Genomic DNA, 11,790 nt, shown 5'->3' on the forward strand with positions numbered 1-11,790 from the left:
TAGTATTACTCTACTTTCTATAAGTATTACTGTACTTAATATAAAGTATAAGGAAAATTGGATTGTACAGTTTTTGTATTAGTTATTTTAAAAGATATGTTACACAGTTACAACCAACCAACCAAACATTAAAAGTAATAGTTAATTTCTTTACAGCTTTCAGTCAGTTCTAAATACCAATATCTGTCAGATGCCTGGAAAACATGGTTAGCCAAACTGTTTTTCTCAAATCAAAAGCATGTTTTAAAGAATAAATTAGAGGTGTGACTGAAAAGAACAAAAAGTGAGGCTAGAACTATTAAAAACACTTGTAATTCATAGCCTAAATAAAACATCCCTTAGTTTCACTAAACCAGTGGCCATGCTTATTTGCTCCAGTTTCCTTTTGAAATAAAAGCATTCAAAAGGAATCTGATAGAGCTCAACTGAGAACAAAGGCAGTCAGAATATCTTGCAGAATGTTCATGCAAACTGATTAGCCATTGTTTCTGTGAAGACTCCCATCCAACAGAAGTGATGAGTTTCCTTTCTTGTTCTGTGTTTTGTCCCACCTACCATTAGATACTATCTTATATATATATATATATGTATGTAAGATATATATATATATATGCTAATCCTTGTTTCCTAGTCTGTGTTATGAAATCAGAGCTACAGAGCAATATAAATATGGAATTGATTCCATGTATTGTAATTTGACCAAAGTATTTTAGAGATCTTCACAAGATGAAGGGGAATCACCTTCTGGAGGTACCTGTTCTTCTATATTAAATCCTAAGCCAGAGTAGATAGTTTGGGCAATTTAGTATAGTTTGAAAGATGAGAAAAAAAATAAGGAAAAAAATGAAATGTCCGAGCACTTCTCTGCAAATGTACAACTAAGTACTATTCACCGAAGAGGCATAAAATATTTTTACATTTTGGTGAGCACTGAACTGTCACTCCTTACCACTGCCAGCACAATATTTTTGCTTTGGGATACTATACAAAGAATCATCTCTGGCCAACAGAATCTGCTTACTGATGACTCAGATATAGTCCCAGGAGAGTCAGTTTAGGCCCTTTTGAGCTTGCTTGCAATGATAGCAATGAGTAGAAGCTCCCATCACAACCACATATGCCCACAATTGTCTGTATAAAAAGTTGCATATTAGATTTTGCAATATAATGTCTGTAAATTCCAGCAGAAAATTATGGAAGGGAGATTTCATTAAAAAAAAAAAAAAAAAAGTTATTTTACAGCTTGCTGTTTGCCTCTTCCAATCTTAATGATTTCTGCTGGAGTTGTGAGTCATTGTCTCTACATAAGCAAGTTTGAAAGAGATCTCAGGAGTTAAATCTGGTTGAAACCCAACTCCTAATGAATTGATCCCAGACCAGACAATACAGCATCCTGTCATACAGAGGCACGTTTTATCAGTGTGGTCTCCACGGATTTCACAAGATTAAGAGGTTATCAAATTATTTGCTTTGGCCATTGATATCAAGATGACTTCTCCCATGAATCTCAGAGGATGGTAGCGGTAGCCAGTCTTGCTGGCATATACCCTTGCAGCCTGTCTAGTTGATCTCTGAATTTTACCTTCATTTTTCTTGATGCTGTATGACTACTGCTAAAGTCTGGCTAGCTTTAAAAAACATAAAACAAAAAAGGAATCAGCCATTCAAAAATAAATAAATAAACAATCTGAATTGATTAAAAGATCCAGTTTCTTCTTGGGTATCTGTGCAGTTAGTAGGAAATAACACAATGAACATTTTTCTCTCTAGTCATTTCCAAGTTTTCAATACTTTGCATGCTGATGACTAGCAAAGCAATAGCTATAAGATTCCAGCAATGTGTCAGAGTAGGTGTTTTACCAATATGTATGCTTTCCTTCTGCTGCTGACAGTCTGTTTTTGCCTGAGTCTTGTCAACAGATATTAAAAATACCCCATGCACAGAAGTAAAAATATTTCTAAACAATAAATGTGCAGTAAGATCTAAATTTAAGATAGTATGGGAGGAAGTGCAGAATTGTACAGCCACTGCTGCAGAAGGCTTCTCAGGTTTAAAAAAAAAAAACTCCTTTATGTTCATCTGGCTTATTTAGGGCTGGAATGGTAATGATAGCTTAATCTCAGCCCCATGGAATACTGTGCATATTTTTATGGCTATTTATAACATGCTGTTTTTTCCTTCATGTCACAGACCCATCTATTACACAGCTCACTAAAATAATTGAAGGAGAACCTGAGTTCAAAATAGTCAGGGAGGGGGAGACAATAACTAAAGTGATTCATGGAGGTTGGTATGCTTTCAGCAACTTGATTTGTATTAGATAAAATTTGAAACATTATCTGTTCCCCATCAATTTTTCTTTGCATAAAGATTATTCATGTTGGACAACTGAGCTATTTTTAATGAGAATTGCTGTATTGTATTGTATCATTTCATTCTCACTTCTCACACATTTCAAAAGTATTTTGTCTTATAATCTGTCTAGCTGTAATTCATAGTTACAGCCAAGATAGTGTTAGAAATGCTCTGCATGCTGACATGATACCTGCTTAAGTTAAGAACCATTTAGGATGTAATTCTTGTGATAGAAAGGCAGCTTTGTCAGACAAAGAAATCAACCATTTTTTTCCTGCTTTGCTAGGAACTTTGAGGATTTCATATCTAGGAGGGTTTCAAAGAAAATAGCATGTGGCCATTCTGTATCTGAGGGAAACTTAGTTCCTGGTCTACTGTGAGCACTTTGATTTAAAAAAAAAAAAAAAAAAAAAGTGCTATGGTAATTCCTCATGTGCTTTGTTAAGTTTCAGTTTCTCAAAAGCAGCACTTGAAACACTGCTCATGAGTTTATTAATATCTTCACTTTAAAAATCCTTGTAGAACCAATTATTAAAACGTACACCAAAATCATTGATGGGCGACCTGTGGAAGTGACAGAGAAAAAAGTAACAGAAGAAAGAATTATTCAAGGTAACTCACGCTGAGCTGTTTAGTGAAGTTCTCTATTAGATACAAAAATAACACCACTTAAGTCCTGTACTAATGCCTAAATTGCATTTTCTGGAGAGGCAAATTTTATTCCTGCTACTTGTCACTGTGTATGCTCAAATTCTTTCTGTGTCTGCTACATATACATGTACAGAACGAGTCACTACATCCTGCATGCAAAAACACAGAAACTCATCTTTTCTCTCTCTCTCTCTCTCTTTTTTTTTTCTTGGATTCTAGCTACCATTTCAGGATGAGACTGTTATTTTGCTTTTTTTTTTTTTTAGTCTGTCTTATTTTAGGATTAATTTTTGGGGTGTGCATGTATATGAATTTTTGAGTTATTTGTATATCTCCAGGTAGTCTTAATTTCCTCAACAGTAGACTTTCAGTGCTTACTTTTGCATCTCATCTCAGGATTCTTTGACACTTATTTCAGAAATAATGATGATAATAACAATCCTTTGTTTGTCTGTAAGGGGAGTCTATATTTTTCTAACACCTACAAAGCAGACATTTGTTTTGTCCTAATGTAGAATTGAACTGATGAGCATCTTTTCCTTGATCTTTTCCCACTGTAAATTTCAATCATTCCTTTACCAATTTCAGTTACATTTGACCTACAGTGGAGATTTAATGTTTAGGAATTGTACAATCTATACAGAAATTGAAATGAGTAAAGTGAGGTATAGTTAAACAGTATAAATTATTTGCTAACACATTTGATCCCAGTGGATAGATACCAGTTTGAACACCATAGCAAAAATACTCTGTGCATGAAAAGCTGCAAGGGAAAGACAGTGTTGCAGGAACATACTGATTTAGCAGAAGATTGATTTTATCTAGAAAAAATCAATTTAAGGTGTCATTCAAGCAGAAGAGAAATAAGAAATAGGACAAGTTATTCTAATGCAACTATTTACATATAATGGAATTAAAAAAAAATAAAAATGAAAAAAAAAAACATTGGTATTGCTGAATATATCAGGCACCATTTCTCAAGAGAATATTTCTGGAAGAGAAAAGAAAATCATATTTTCTCATTCTGAAATACAAGATTCAATAATAATCCATGTAAAATCAACATTATTATGTACAGTGTGTACAAACTCTCAAATGACTCATAGCTTATATAAATATAACATCATCCATTACAACACTGGTCCCAGACCATTGTGCACTGAGGAAATACCTGATATGTGACCTTATACAGCAAAGTGATTAAAACTATGTCTTACTTTTAGAATATGAGCAGATGTTTACTATGCTAAATTTGTTGAACTACTTGTCTGAATAGCTCTAAACTGTAGTTGTAACTCTCTTCCATTTCAGTGTGGGACACAGTGAAGGATAAAACCACCATAAAGGCAGATTAAAAACACATTAAAGATAGAATCATAAATATTAAATACTTAACATAAATATTTTTAAAAAATCTTAAAATACAATACTATTATATACAAGTCCCTGTTTTATGCATCTGTTTCAGGTCCAGAAATAAAATATACCAGAATTACTGCAGGTGGTACGGACAATGAAGAAAATTTAAAGAGATTGCTTGAGGAAGGTTAGTATCCTTATCTTCTTTAAAATAAATAAATAAATAAAACACAAAAAACCAGCACGATATTAGTTAAGTAATAACTGAATGTATATTTTGTTTTCTTCAAATGTGCTCATACAACAAAATCATAGATTAAGCCTCGGAAACTAAGAAATGCCCAAATCTGATCTTCTGTATTATATAATAAGCTGTACTTGTCATGCAAAATGGTGTTTCCAGTTTAATATCATCACAGATGACATTTGTAATTCAACAAAATTCTGTAACTTGGTAATTTTGATTACGTGCTTTTATAGGATTGTCATGTATTTTCTGTCAATCAATTTTTTTGCCATAACCTGTATCCTGTCAGAGGTTACCAAGGTGACCAAATTTATTGAAGGTGATGCTCATTTACTTGAAGATGAAGAAATCAAAAGACTTCTGCAGGGAGGTAATTCGGTGTATTAAAACTAACCTTTTTGCAACAGGTTATGACAACTGCAACCTCTCTCAGATATGTTCGGCTCATCATTTTTTAAAGACTGACATAGCAGAAGTGAAATTTTAATGAAACAAACAAACAATAAAAGTGCAGTGCTCTATGAAGAAGCGCCAAATTTTGATTAATCAATTTTGATATGTTATCAATCACGAAAATATTTGCATTGTTTTCTCAGTCTTTAAAAAGTTGTCTAATTAAAACCTAGGAGAGCAATGAAGATTTATTCCACTAGCTGTGAACTCTTTTTATCAGCAAATTTAAATCTGTGGAAAATGGTTATGAAATACAAAGTATTGTGATAGGTTAAATGTATCTTACTCATCAGTTATCCAGAAATGAATGTTCATTGCCCTCAAGTAAATAATCAAAGGCATGTTGATCATCCCTCTTTCAGTGCTTACAGGTGATGGATATCGAGGCATTAACTTTAATTCTTTTCAAGTATAGCATTCCTAGGAATGGTTTTCTTTCCTTCTTGCTCTTCTGATTCTAACAGTCTTGGCAGTAGATGTAGAAAACTGGTGAAAGAACTTGTGCTTATGAAATTAATCTTTATCTATGAATTGGGAATGTTCTCTGCTTAATATGTAGATTGAAATAACAATCTATAATAGCAATGGAAAATAAAACAGAGAATTCAAGTATTGTGTTTTTAGTGAAGGTGAGAAGTTGAACTGTGTTCATGAATATTTCTCTTAGCATATATTAACTGAATCCAATTCATTTTATATTCACTTATAGTAATTTACTAACTTGAATATCTCTGAATTAGCTCACAGTTCAGCCATGTGTTCACAGAACTAAATCTAGTAGCCCTTTGCAAGCATCATTCTGTGTATGTGAGTTAAACATCAGGTAGAAATTTAGTGATGGCTGAGAGACAGCAATTTCTCCATCAGACAAAACCATGCTAGTTGATAATGCAGCTAGTCCTACAGATAAGCCAAGGTATGGCCATGAATACTGATTACCATATTTCTCTTTGCTCTTTTAAATCTAGCCAGGATTAGTCAGAAGTCATTGAAGAGAGATATGAAATTCCAGAGGGTTTTTCATTGTACCCGACCCTAAGCACCCCAATTATGAGTTACTCTCTGCAGATGCCTATTTCAGTGGTGACTATTTAAGTGAAAATTGAAATGAGAAGTATTCAAACTATGTTCTATTGGTCCCAAACAGTCTATAAAGATCATGTGTAAACTTTATCCCAGAAATATGCAAAATCTTCCGTTACAGAGGTATACAATTAAATACATACAGTCTGTAAAGATAAATCTTACAGTGATCCTACAGATATGAAAAGTGAGAAATAAATTATCTGCAGTAAATTTGGAAAAGACAATACTGTCTCTTGAATTCTTGCTATTTTTCCTTGCTATTATATGTTAGATTGCATAAGCATCCTGCTTGGCAGAATGAACCATATAGGCAGATTTCAAGCTCTTGTTTTAATCTGATTTTTTTCTATCTTTTCCATGATTTATCCATACAATCAGCTACCCTAAGCTGCCATGACAATATCTCACCATACCTTCAGCCAATAAAAGCAGATACACACAATACTTTATGGCTGTTGGTCATAATAGCAGTAATGCTTTATGACTCTCTTGTCTACATCAAATTACTTGTTTTCCTGAAAAGTTTTGGAGTACTTAAATCCGAGACCAGACAAAAATAGATTCATTCCTTCTGTCTAAATTAAAAGATGGGCTTTAATTCAACTCATGAAATGTACAGTACTGCTTATTATAATTGGCAGTCTGTGCTGAAACAACCTAAAAGCCAAGATTGTGATGAATTATTTCCAGCTCTAGAGAAGGAATCACCTGTATCAGGACCAAGGATATCAGCAAGACCACAGCATTATTACTGTGACCTGCATACATCTACACTCCCAAAATGACATTCTTTCCACTGAAGATTTCTATGCTATCCCAGATTTAACTCATTTGTTTTTAATGCTTATCATAGCTGGAACTGAGTACACCAAGGTTACTAAAGTAATTGAGGGAGAACCACAGATTATCGAGAGAGAAATCAAGAAAGTCCATTTGGAAGGTTAGTTTGTCTATAAATCCAATATCACTAAGGCCTCCTCTGTCTGAAGTAATCATTCTAGGTGCCAATTTATAGTATTTATTCACAAAAGTTACTTAGGTCTGAAGTCAATATTTTAGCAAGAGTTTTATGTTTGATTTGGAAAAGACTTCTTTAACATTACAGAGAAGAATGAGGCTTATCTTGTGTCTGAAAATAACCAAAAGGTTTGGCAGGCATAGTAGACAAGAGGAAATATCTAAACCACAAAGTGTAGGTAAAGCATTTGAAGGAACATGCACCTTTCTCTAAGCAGCACATCCAGAAGAAGACCACGTGAGTTTTTTTAACATGAGATATTTCTTGTCAATGTTAATGTGATCTGTCAATGTGATCTGTCAATGTGATCTGTTGGGTTCTCAACTTAGTAAAAGAGTGGGGTGGAGGGAATGCAACCTCTGGGCATGAGTAAATATCACAGGATCTCTATTTTCATCCTATCGTTAAGTGAGGGAAGCTCCTTATTTTTAAAAAGCTGAATGGAGTTGAGGTCCAACACAAGGAGCCAACTTATGTTCAGCTTGGGTATATGCCAGGAATTAATTCTTCAAGTCTAACAATCTTTTTTCCTTTTTTTTTTTTTTTTTTCTTTGGTGATCATCCTTCCAAATTAAAAAGTAGTTTGCTTTGGGTTTCTTTTGCATTTTTATGTACGTACTTTTCCAATTCTAGTTGTCATGATGCAGAGTAAGAATGTATTTATTCAGTCAGCCTTTGAGCTACAAGGTCATAGAAATAATACAGTTTTACACTTCTTACAATTTGAAGTTTACACCAAATGCTGAAGGTACACCAGTTATTTGTTATGTTCAGTGTTGAGAAGTACAAGGCATGCAGGGAATTCAACTGTTGCCTGAAAGGTATGATTTTTGACCATGGGGCTCTACCTGAACACATACTAGTTCAAGTGGGCCACATGCTCTCATTTTCAGGATGCTGAAGAACTTCGTACAAATGCACACCATTTAGCCTCAGCTAAAAGAGGCAAAGCCTGTATCTCAGGGCAACACATTCACAAACCTTGTACCTCAAGATGAGAAGACAACTGCTGGTTAAACAAAGTGACAAGTACTTCATGTGAAAAAGGAAAAATGCTATAATCATATTCCTATGACAGTGAAGAAGCGTGCTCTCTTAAGTTTCTGAAATGTTTTTCCTTCTAATGAGAAGACACCTGGTTTTAAAAATATTTCATGGTTTAATGAGAAAGAGGAAAAACTCTCCATAGATTGAATCAGTCTTCTGGAAAACAGATGAATCTGTTAGTGAGAGTGGTATCTCAATGGGCTTTGTCCCACTGTAGCCTTTAAAGTAGAAGTCTCTGAGAACATGAACTGACCCATAAATGTGAAGTGATACTGTGGGCTCTCAGTGAAGCTACACATCAAGTCTAATTGCAGCTGGAAATGTGAACAACATCTTGCAACAGCTGAGTTTCAAGTGTATGATTTATACATAATTCCTGAATACATACATACATAATTCCTGAAGAAATGTCTGTGCAGTACTCTGCAAGCAGACCTGAACTTCCTCTGCCAAAAGTTGAGACCAAGTCCTGGGCAGTACATTAATCTGAGTTCACACCTTGATGTCAGCATCAGGTAGCTTTTGCCTGAGTAAAATGTCCTGGCCAATGTCCGTGTCGTGCAAGTATCCCCATAAGATCAGTGTGAATAATGGATCGGTTAATAGTGCTAAAAATTAAAAATATCTTTGAAATGTTGGTAGAACTCTATGCATGAATACAAATGATGGAAATGTGTAAACTGTATTTATTATTAGCATTCATCTTTCAGGTGATTGAGTCAACATGGCAATCTAATAAAATCCTTAATTCATTAAAAACATTTAGAAAGAGCAGATGTTACAAGTCTACAATGGGTTTCCAAAATTTATAATGAATGCTCTTACAAATAACTTCTGACTGAAATATTTCTATTTTCTAGAAGCACCTGTACGGAAAGTACAAGCAAACAAGAGGACACAAGGTAAAAGCAAAACATATATTAAAAACTTTTAGCATATTTCAAGTATTTTCCCCTGGTACGTTTAAGGTGAAACGGGATGGAACTTAAGAAAACAGAATTCTAAAGGAAAGGTTGCATTTATTCTTAAAAAAAAATAAAAATAAAAAAAATGATAAATTATAGATTCTTTATATATATATATGTATTTCTATCTGAAAGAACTTCCATTGTGTGCTTTAGTCAGACATTGTTTTGGAATAGAATAAAGTTGTCGAAGTCTAGAGCCTAGCACTGTAAAAAGGACTGTTGTGTTTTAACCCAGAAGGCAGCTCAGCACACAGCTGTTAATTCACTCCCACCTCCCCGTGGGGTGGGGGAGATAATCAGAAAAAAAAAAATAGCAACGTACAACCCATGGGTTGAGAGAAAAAACTATTTACTAAGACATAAAAGGAAGAGAAATAATAGTAGGAATGATAATTTATATATATATATTTACCAAACAAGTGATGTTCAACACAATTTCTTGCCACCCGCCAACTGATGCCCATCCAGTCTCTAAGCAGTGGCTGTCCACCCTCTGGCGAGCTCCACCCAGTTTTATAGGTTTTTTTTGCATTACACCATATGGTATGGAATATCCCTTTGGCCAGTTTAGGTCAGCTGTCCCAGTTCTGTCCCCTCCCAGTTCCTTGTGCTTCCCAGACTTCTTGGTGTCACGACACTAAGAGAAACTGGAAAACTGAATATTCCTTGTCTCGGCAACAACTAAAACATAGGTGTGCTATCAACAGGTTTTCTCCTAAGGCCAAAGCATAGTATTATACCAGACACTATGAAGAAAATATCTGTCCCAGCTGTAGCCAAGACAATGACACTATGGGATTCTCCACTGTGTGATTTGTAATGCAGGGATTCCACATTATCTGGGTTGATTGGGAAGCTGAGAGACAACTATAATTCCCTAGCTGCCAGCACAGCAGGGAAAGATTCACTGTCAAGCTTCATTCTTTCCTCATTTCATCAGTAAACACAGTAACTATATTACATATAATTACATGTTTTATTTTCTTTTTCTTTTTTTTTTCCAGGGGGATCAGCAAGAAGGAGGACAAGACTAGCTTATTCTTAAAAGCTTTTCAAGATAGAATCCACAGAATTACAAGAAAACAGCGTGGTCTTTGAGAGAGAGAGAAAATGTGGGGTTTTTTTTGTTTGTTTTTTGTTTTTTTTTAAGAAAAAAAAGAAAAGAATATTAGAAAAAAATGTGTTTTGTATAACAATGTAAACTGAACCATGAATCCACAAAAAGATGTGAAAATGCAGATGATTACTAATGGCATAATGCTCACTAGGGGTATTCCATTGGAGGTGCTATAAATGCTCTTAACAGTAAGCATTATGCAAGGAGGAATCCTGGAACTGCTGAAGGCGCAAGGAAAACTTCCTCCAGCTTCTGTAGGATCAGGATTCCCTCTTAAATTGGTTAGTAAATGTTTGCAGGATTGGATTCAAAAACAGCAGGGAACAATGCAGAATGTATATTTTTAATTATTTTTATTTCCACTAAATAAGAAATATAAATGAAATCAGATCATTTCTAGAGAAAAAAATCACCTCAGGTGACTTTTAGAATGAGTATTGTAAGGAAATATGAGTGTTAACGTAGCACTTTTGTTTCAGTAGAATTGTATGTCCTTTCTAAGTCAGATTTCGTCATGCTTTTAATGTCATAGTGAAATGGATAACATTACCTTTTCTAAACAAAGAAATAAGCCTTATATTCAGTGTATCTCTTTTTGTTCTACATTGCATATCCAAATGTCATATGGTAAATGTGGCTAATGAAAGCTCTTAGTAAGGGGAAAAAAATGTTATGATCTTCCTAAAATGTATTTGAGACCACATTGAACTTTATTTATATGAAAAATCATTCCCGCTAAAGGTATGCTGTACCAGCACACATATTGAGATTCTGAAGCGTTTTCCCAGTTTTCCCTAAATATGTCTTTTGGTTGTTAAATGGATAAATAAACTGCATGCAAACAATTAACTCTGCATGAAAAATGGTGTCACAAAGACAAGATTAGGTCTAAAAACTTTTATATCAAATCATGCCTTGCTGATGTCTCGTCCTAATGTGGAGTTGTCTGTAAATTATATCATTTCCCTAACTCTAATTTTGTACTCATAAAAATTGTTTACTTTGTTAATGAAAGTTGGAAAACAATTACTCATGGAGTAAGAAAAAACATCTTCAGAGTGCCTTAATTCTGCAAACCAAAGTTTAAGAGGAAACATCTGATGTGCTTTTATATTTCTGTCTTGAAAGAAATACTCAATAAAGAATTTGGCTAAATTGTGTTGTATTTGTAAGTAAATCTTTTTTTATATGATAAAGCAAACTGTAAATATTCCTAAGCTATCAGTGTAGTTCTAGATAAAAACATGCCTTCACAGAAGCAAGCAGATGCTTCACTTCCTCATTTAGCACAAATTAATGCCCTTTAACTGCATGACTCTCCTTAGACAGAGTTAACTTCTCCCTTAATTCCATAATCATGTACCATGAGTGTTATTCCTTAAATTCTTTAAAGGGGGTAAATCTGCCTAAGTATTGTACTGTTACGTTTTGTAGACGTATTGAGCTAATAGAGTATTTTAATGAGGTAACCAATAAGACACCTATAAG

General features: G+C 34.2%; 1 protein-coding gene across 17 annotated transcripts in view; it reads left to right on the forward strand.

Moving 5' to 3' along the window:
- The window catches only part of POSTN (periostin), a 33,267-nt gene extending 21,810 nt beyond the window's left edge, over positions 1-11,457 (forward strand). For 2 of the 17 annotated variants that reach the window (XM_015277591.4, NM_001030541.2), the window contains 7 exons: positions 2,192-2,287; positions 2,879-2,968; positions 4,476-4,553; positions 4,903-4,983; positions 7,006-7,092; positions 9,078-9,119; positions 10,190-11,457. In XM_015277591.4, the coding sequence (XP_015133077.1) occupies positions 2,192-2,287; positions 2,879-2,968; positions 4,476-4,553; positions 4,903-4,983; positions 7,006-7,092; positions 9,078-9,119; positions 10,190-10,230 (515 nt within the window). In that variant the 3' untranslated portion in view covers positions 10,231-11,457. The remainder of the gene's footprint in view (positions 1-2,191; positions 2,288-2,878; positions 2,969-4,475; positions 4,554-4,902; positions 4,984-7,005; positions 7,093-9,077; positions 9,120-10,189) is intronic. The other 15 variants (XM_046903177.1, XM_046903196.1, XM_015277595.4 and 12 more) reach the window with 8 other exon arrangements.
- Positions 11,458-11,790: the final 333 nt, after the last annotated feature.

This window comes from Gallus gallus, chromosome 1, assembly GCF_016699485.2.
Source record: "Gallus gallus isolate bGalGal1 chromosome 1, bGalGal1.mat.broiler.GRCg7b, whole genome shotgun sequence".
Classification (NCBI taxonomy): Eukaryota; Metazoa; Chordata; class Aves; order Galliformes; family Phasianidae; genus Gallus; species Gallus gallus.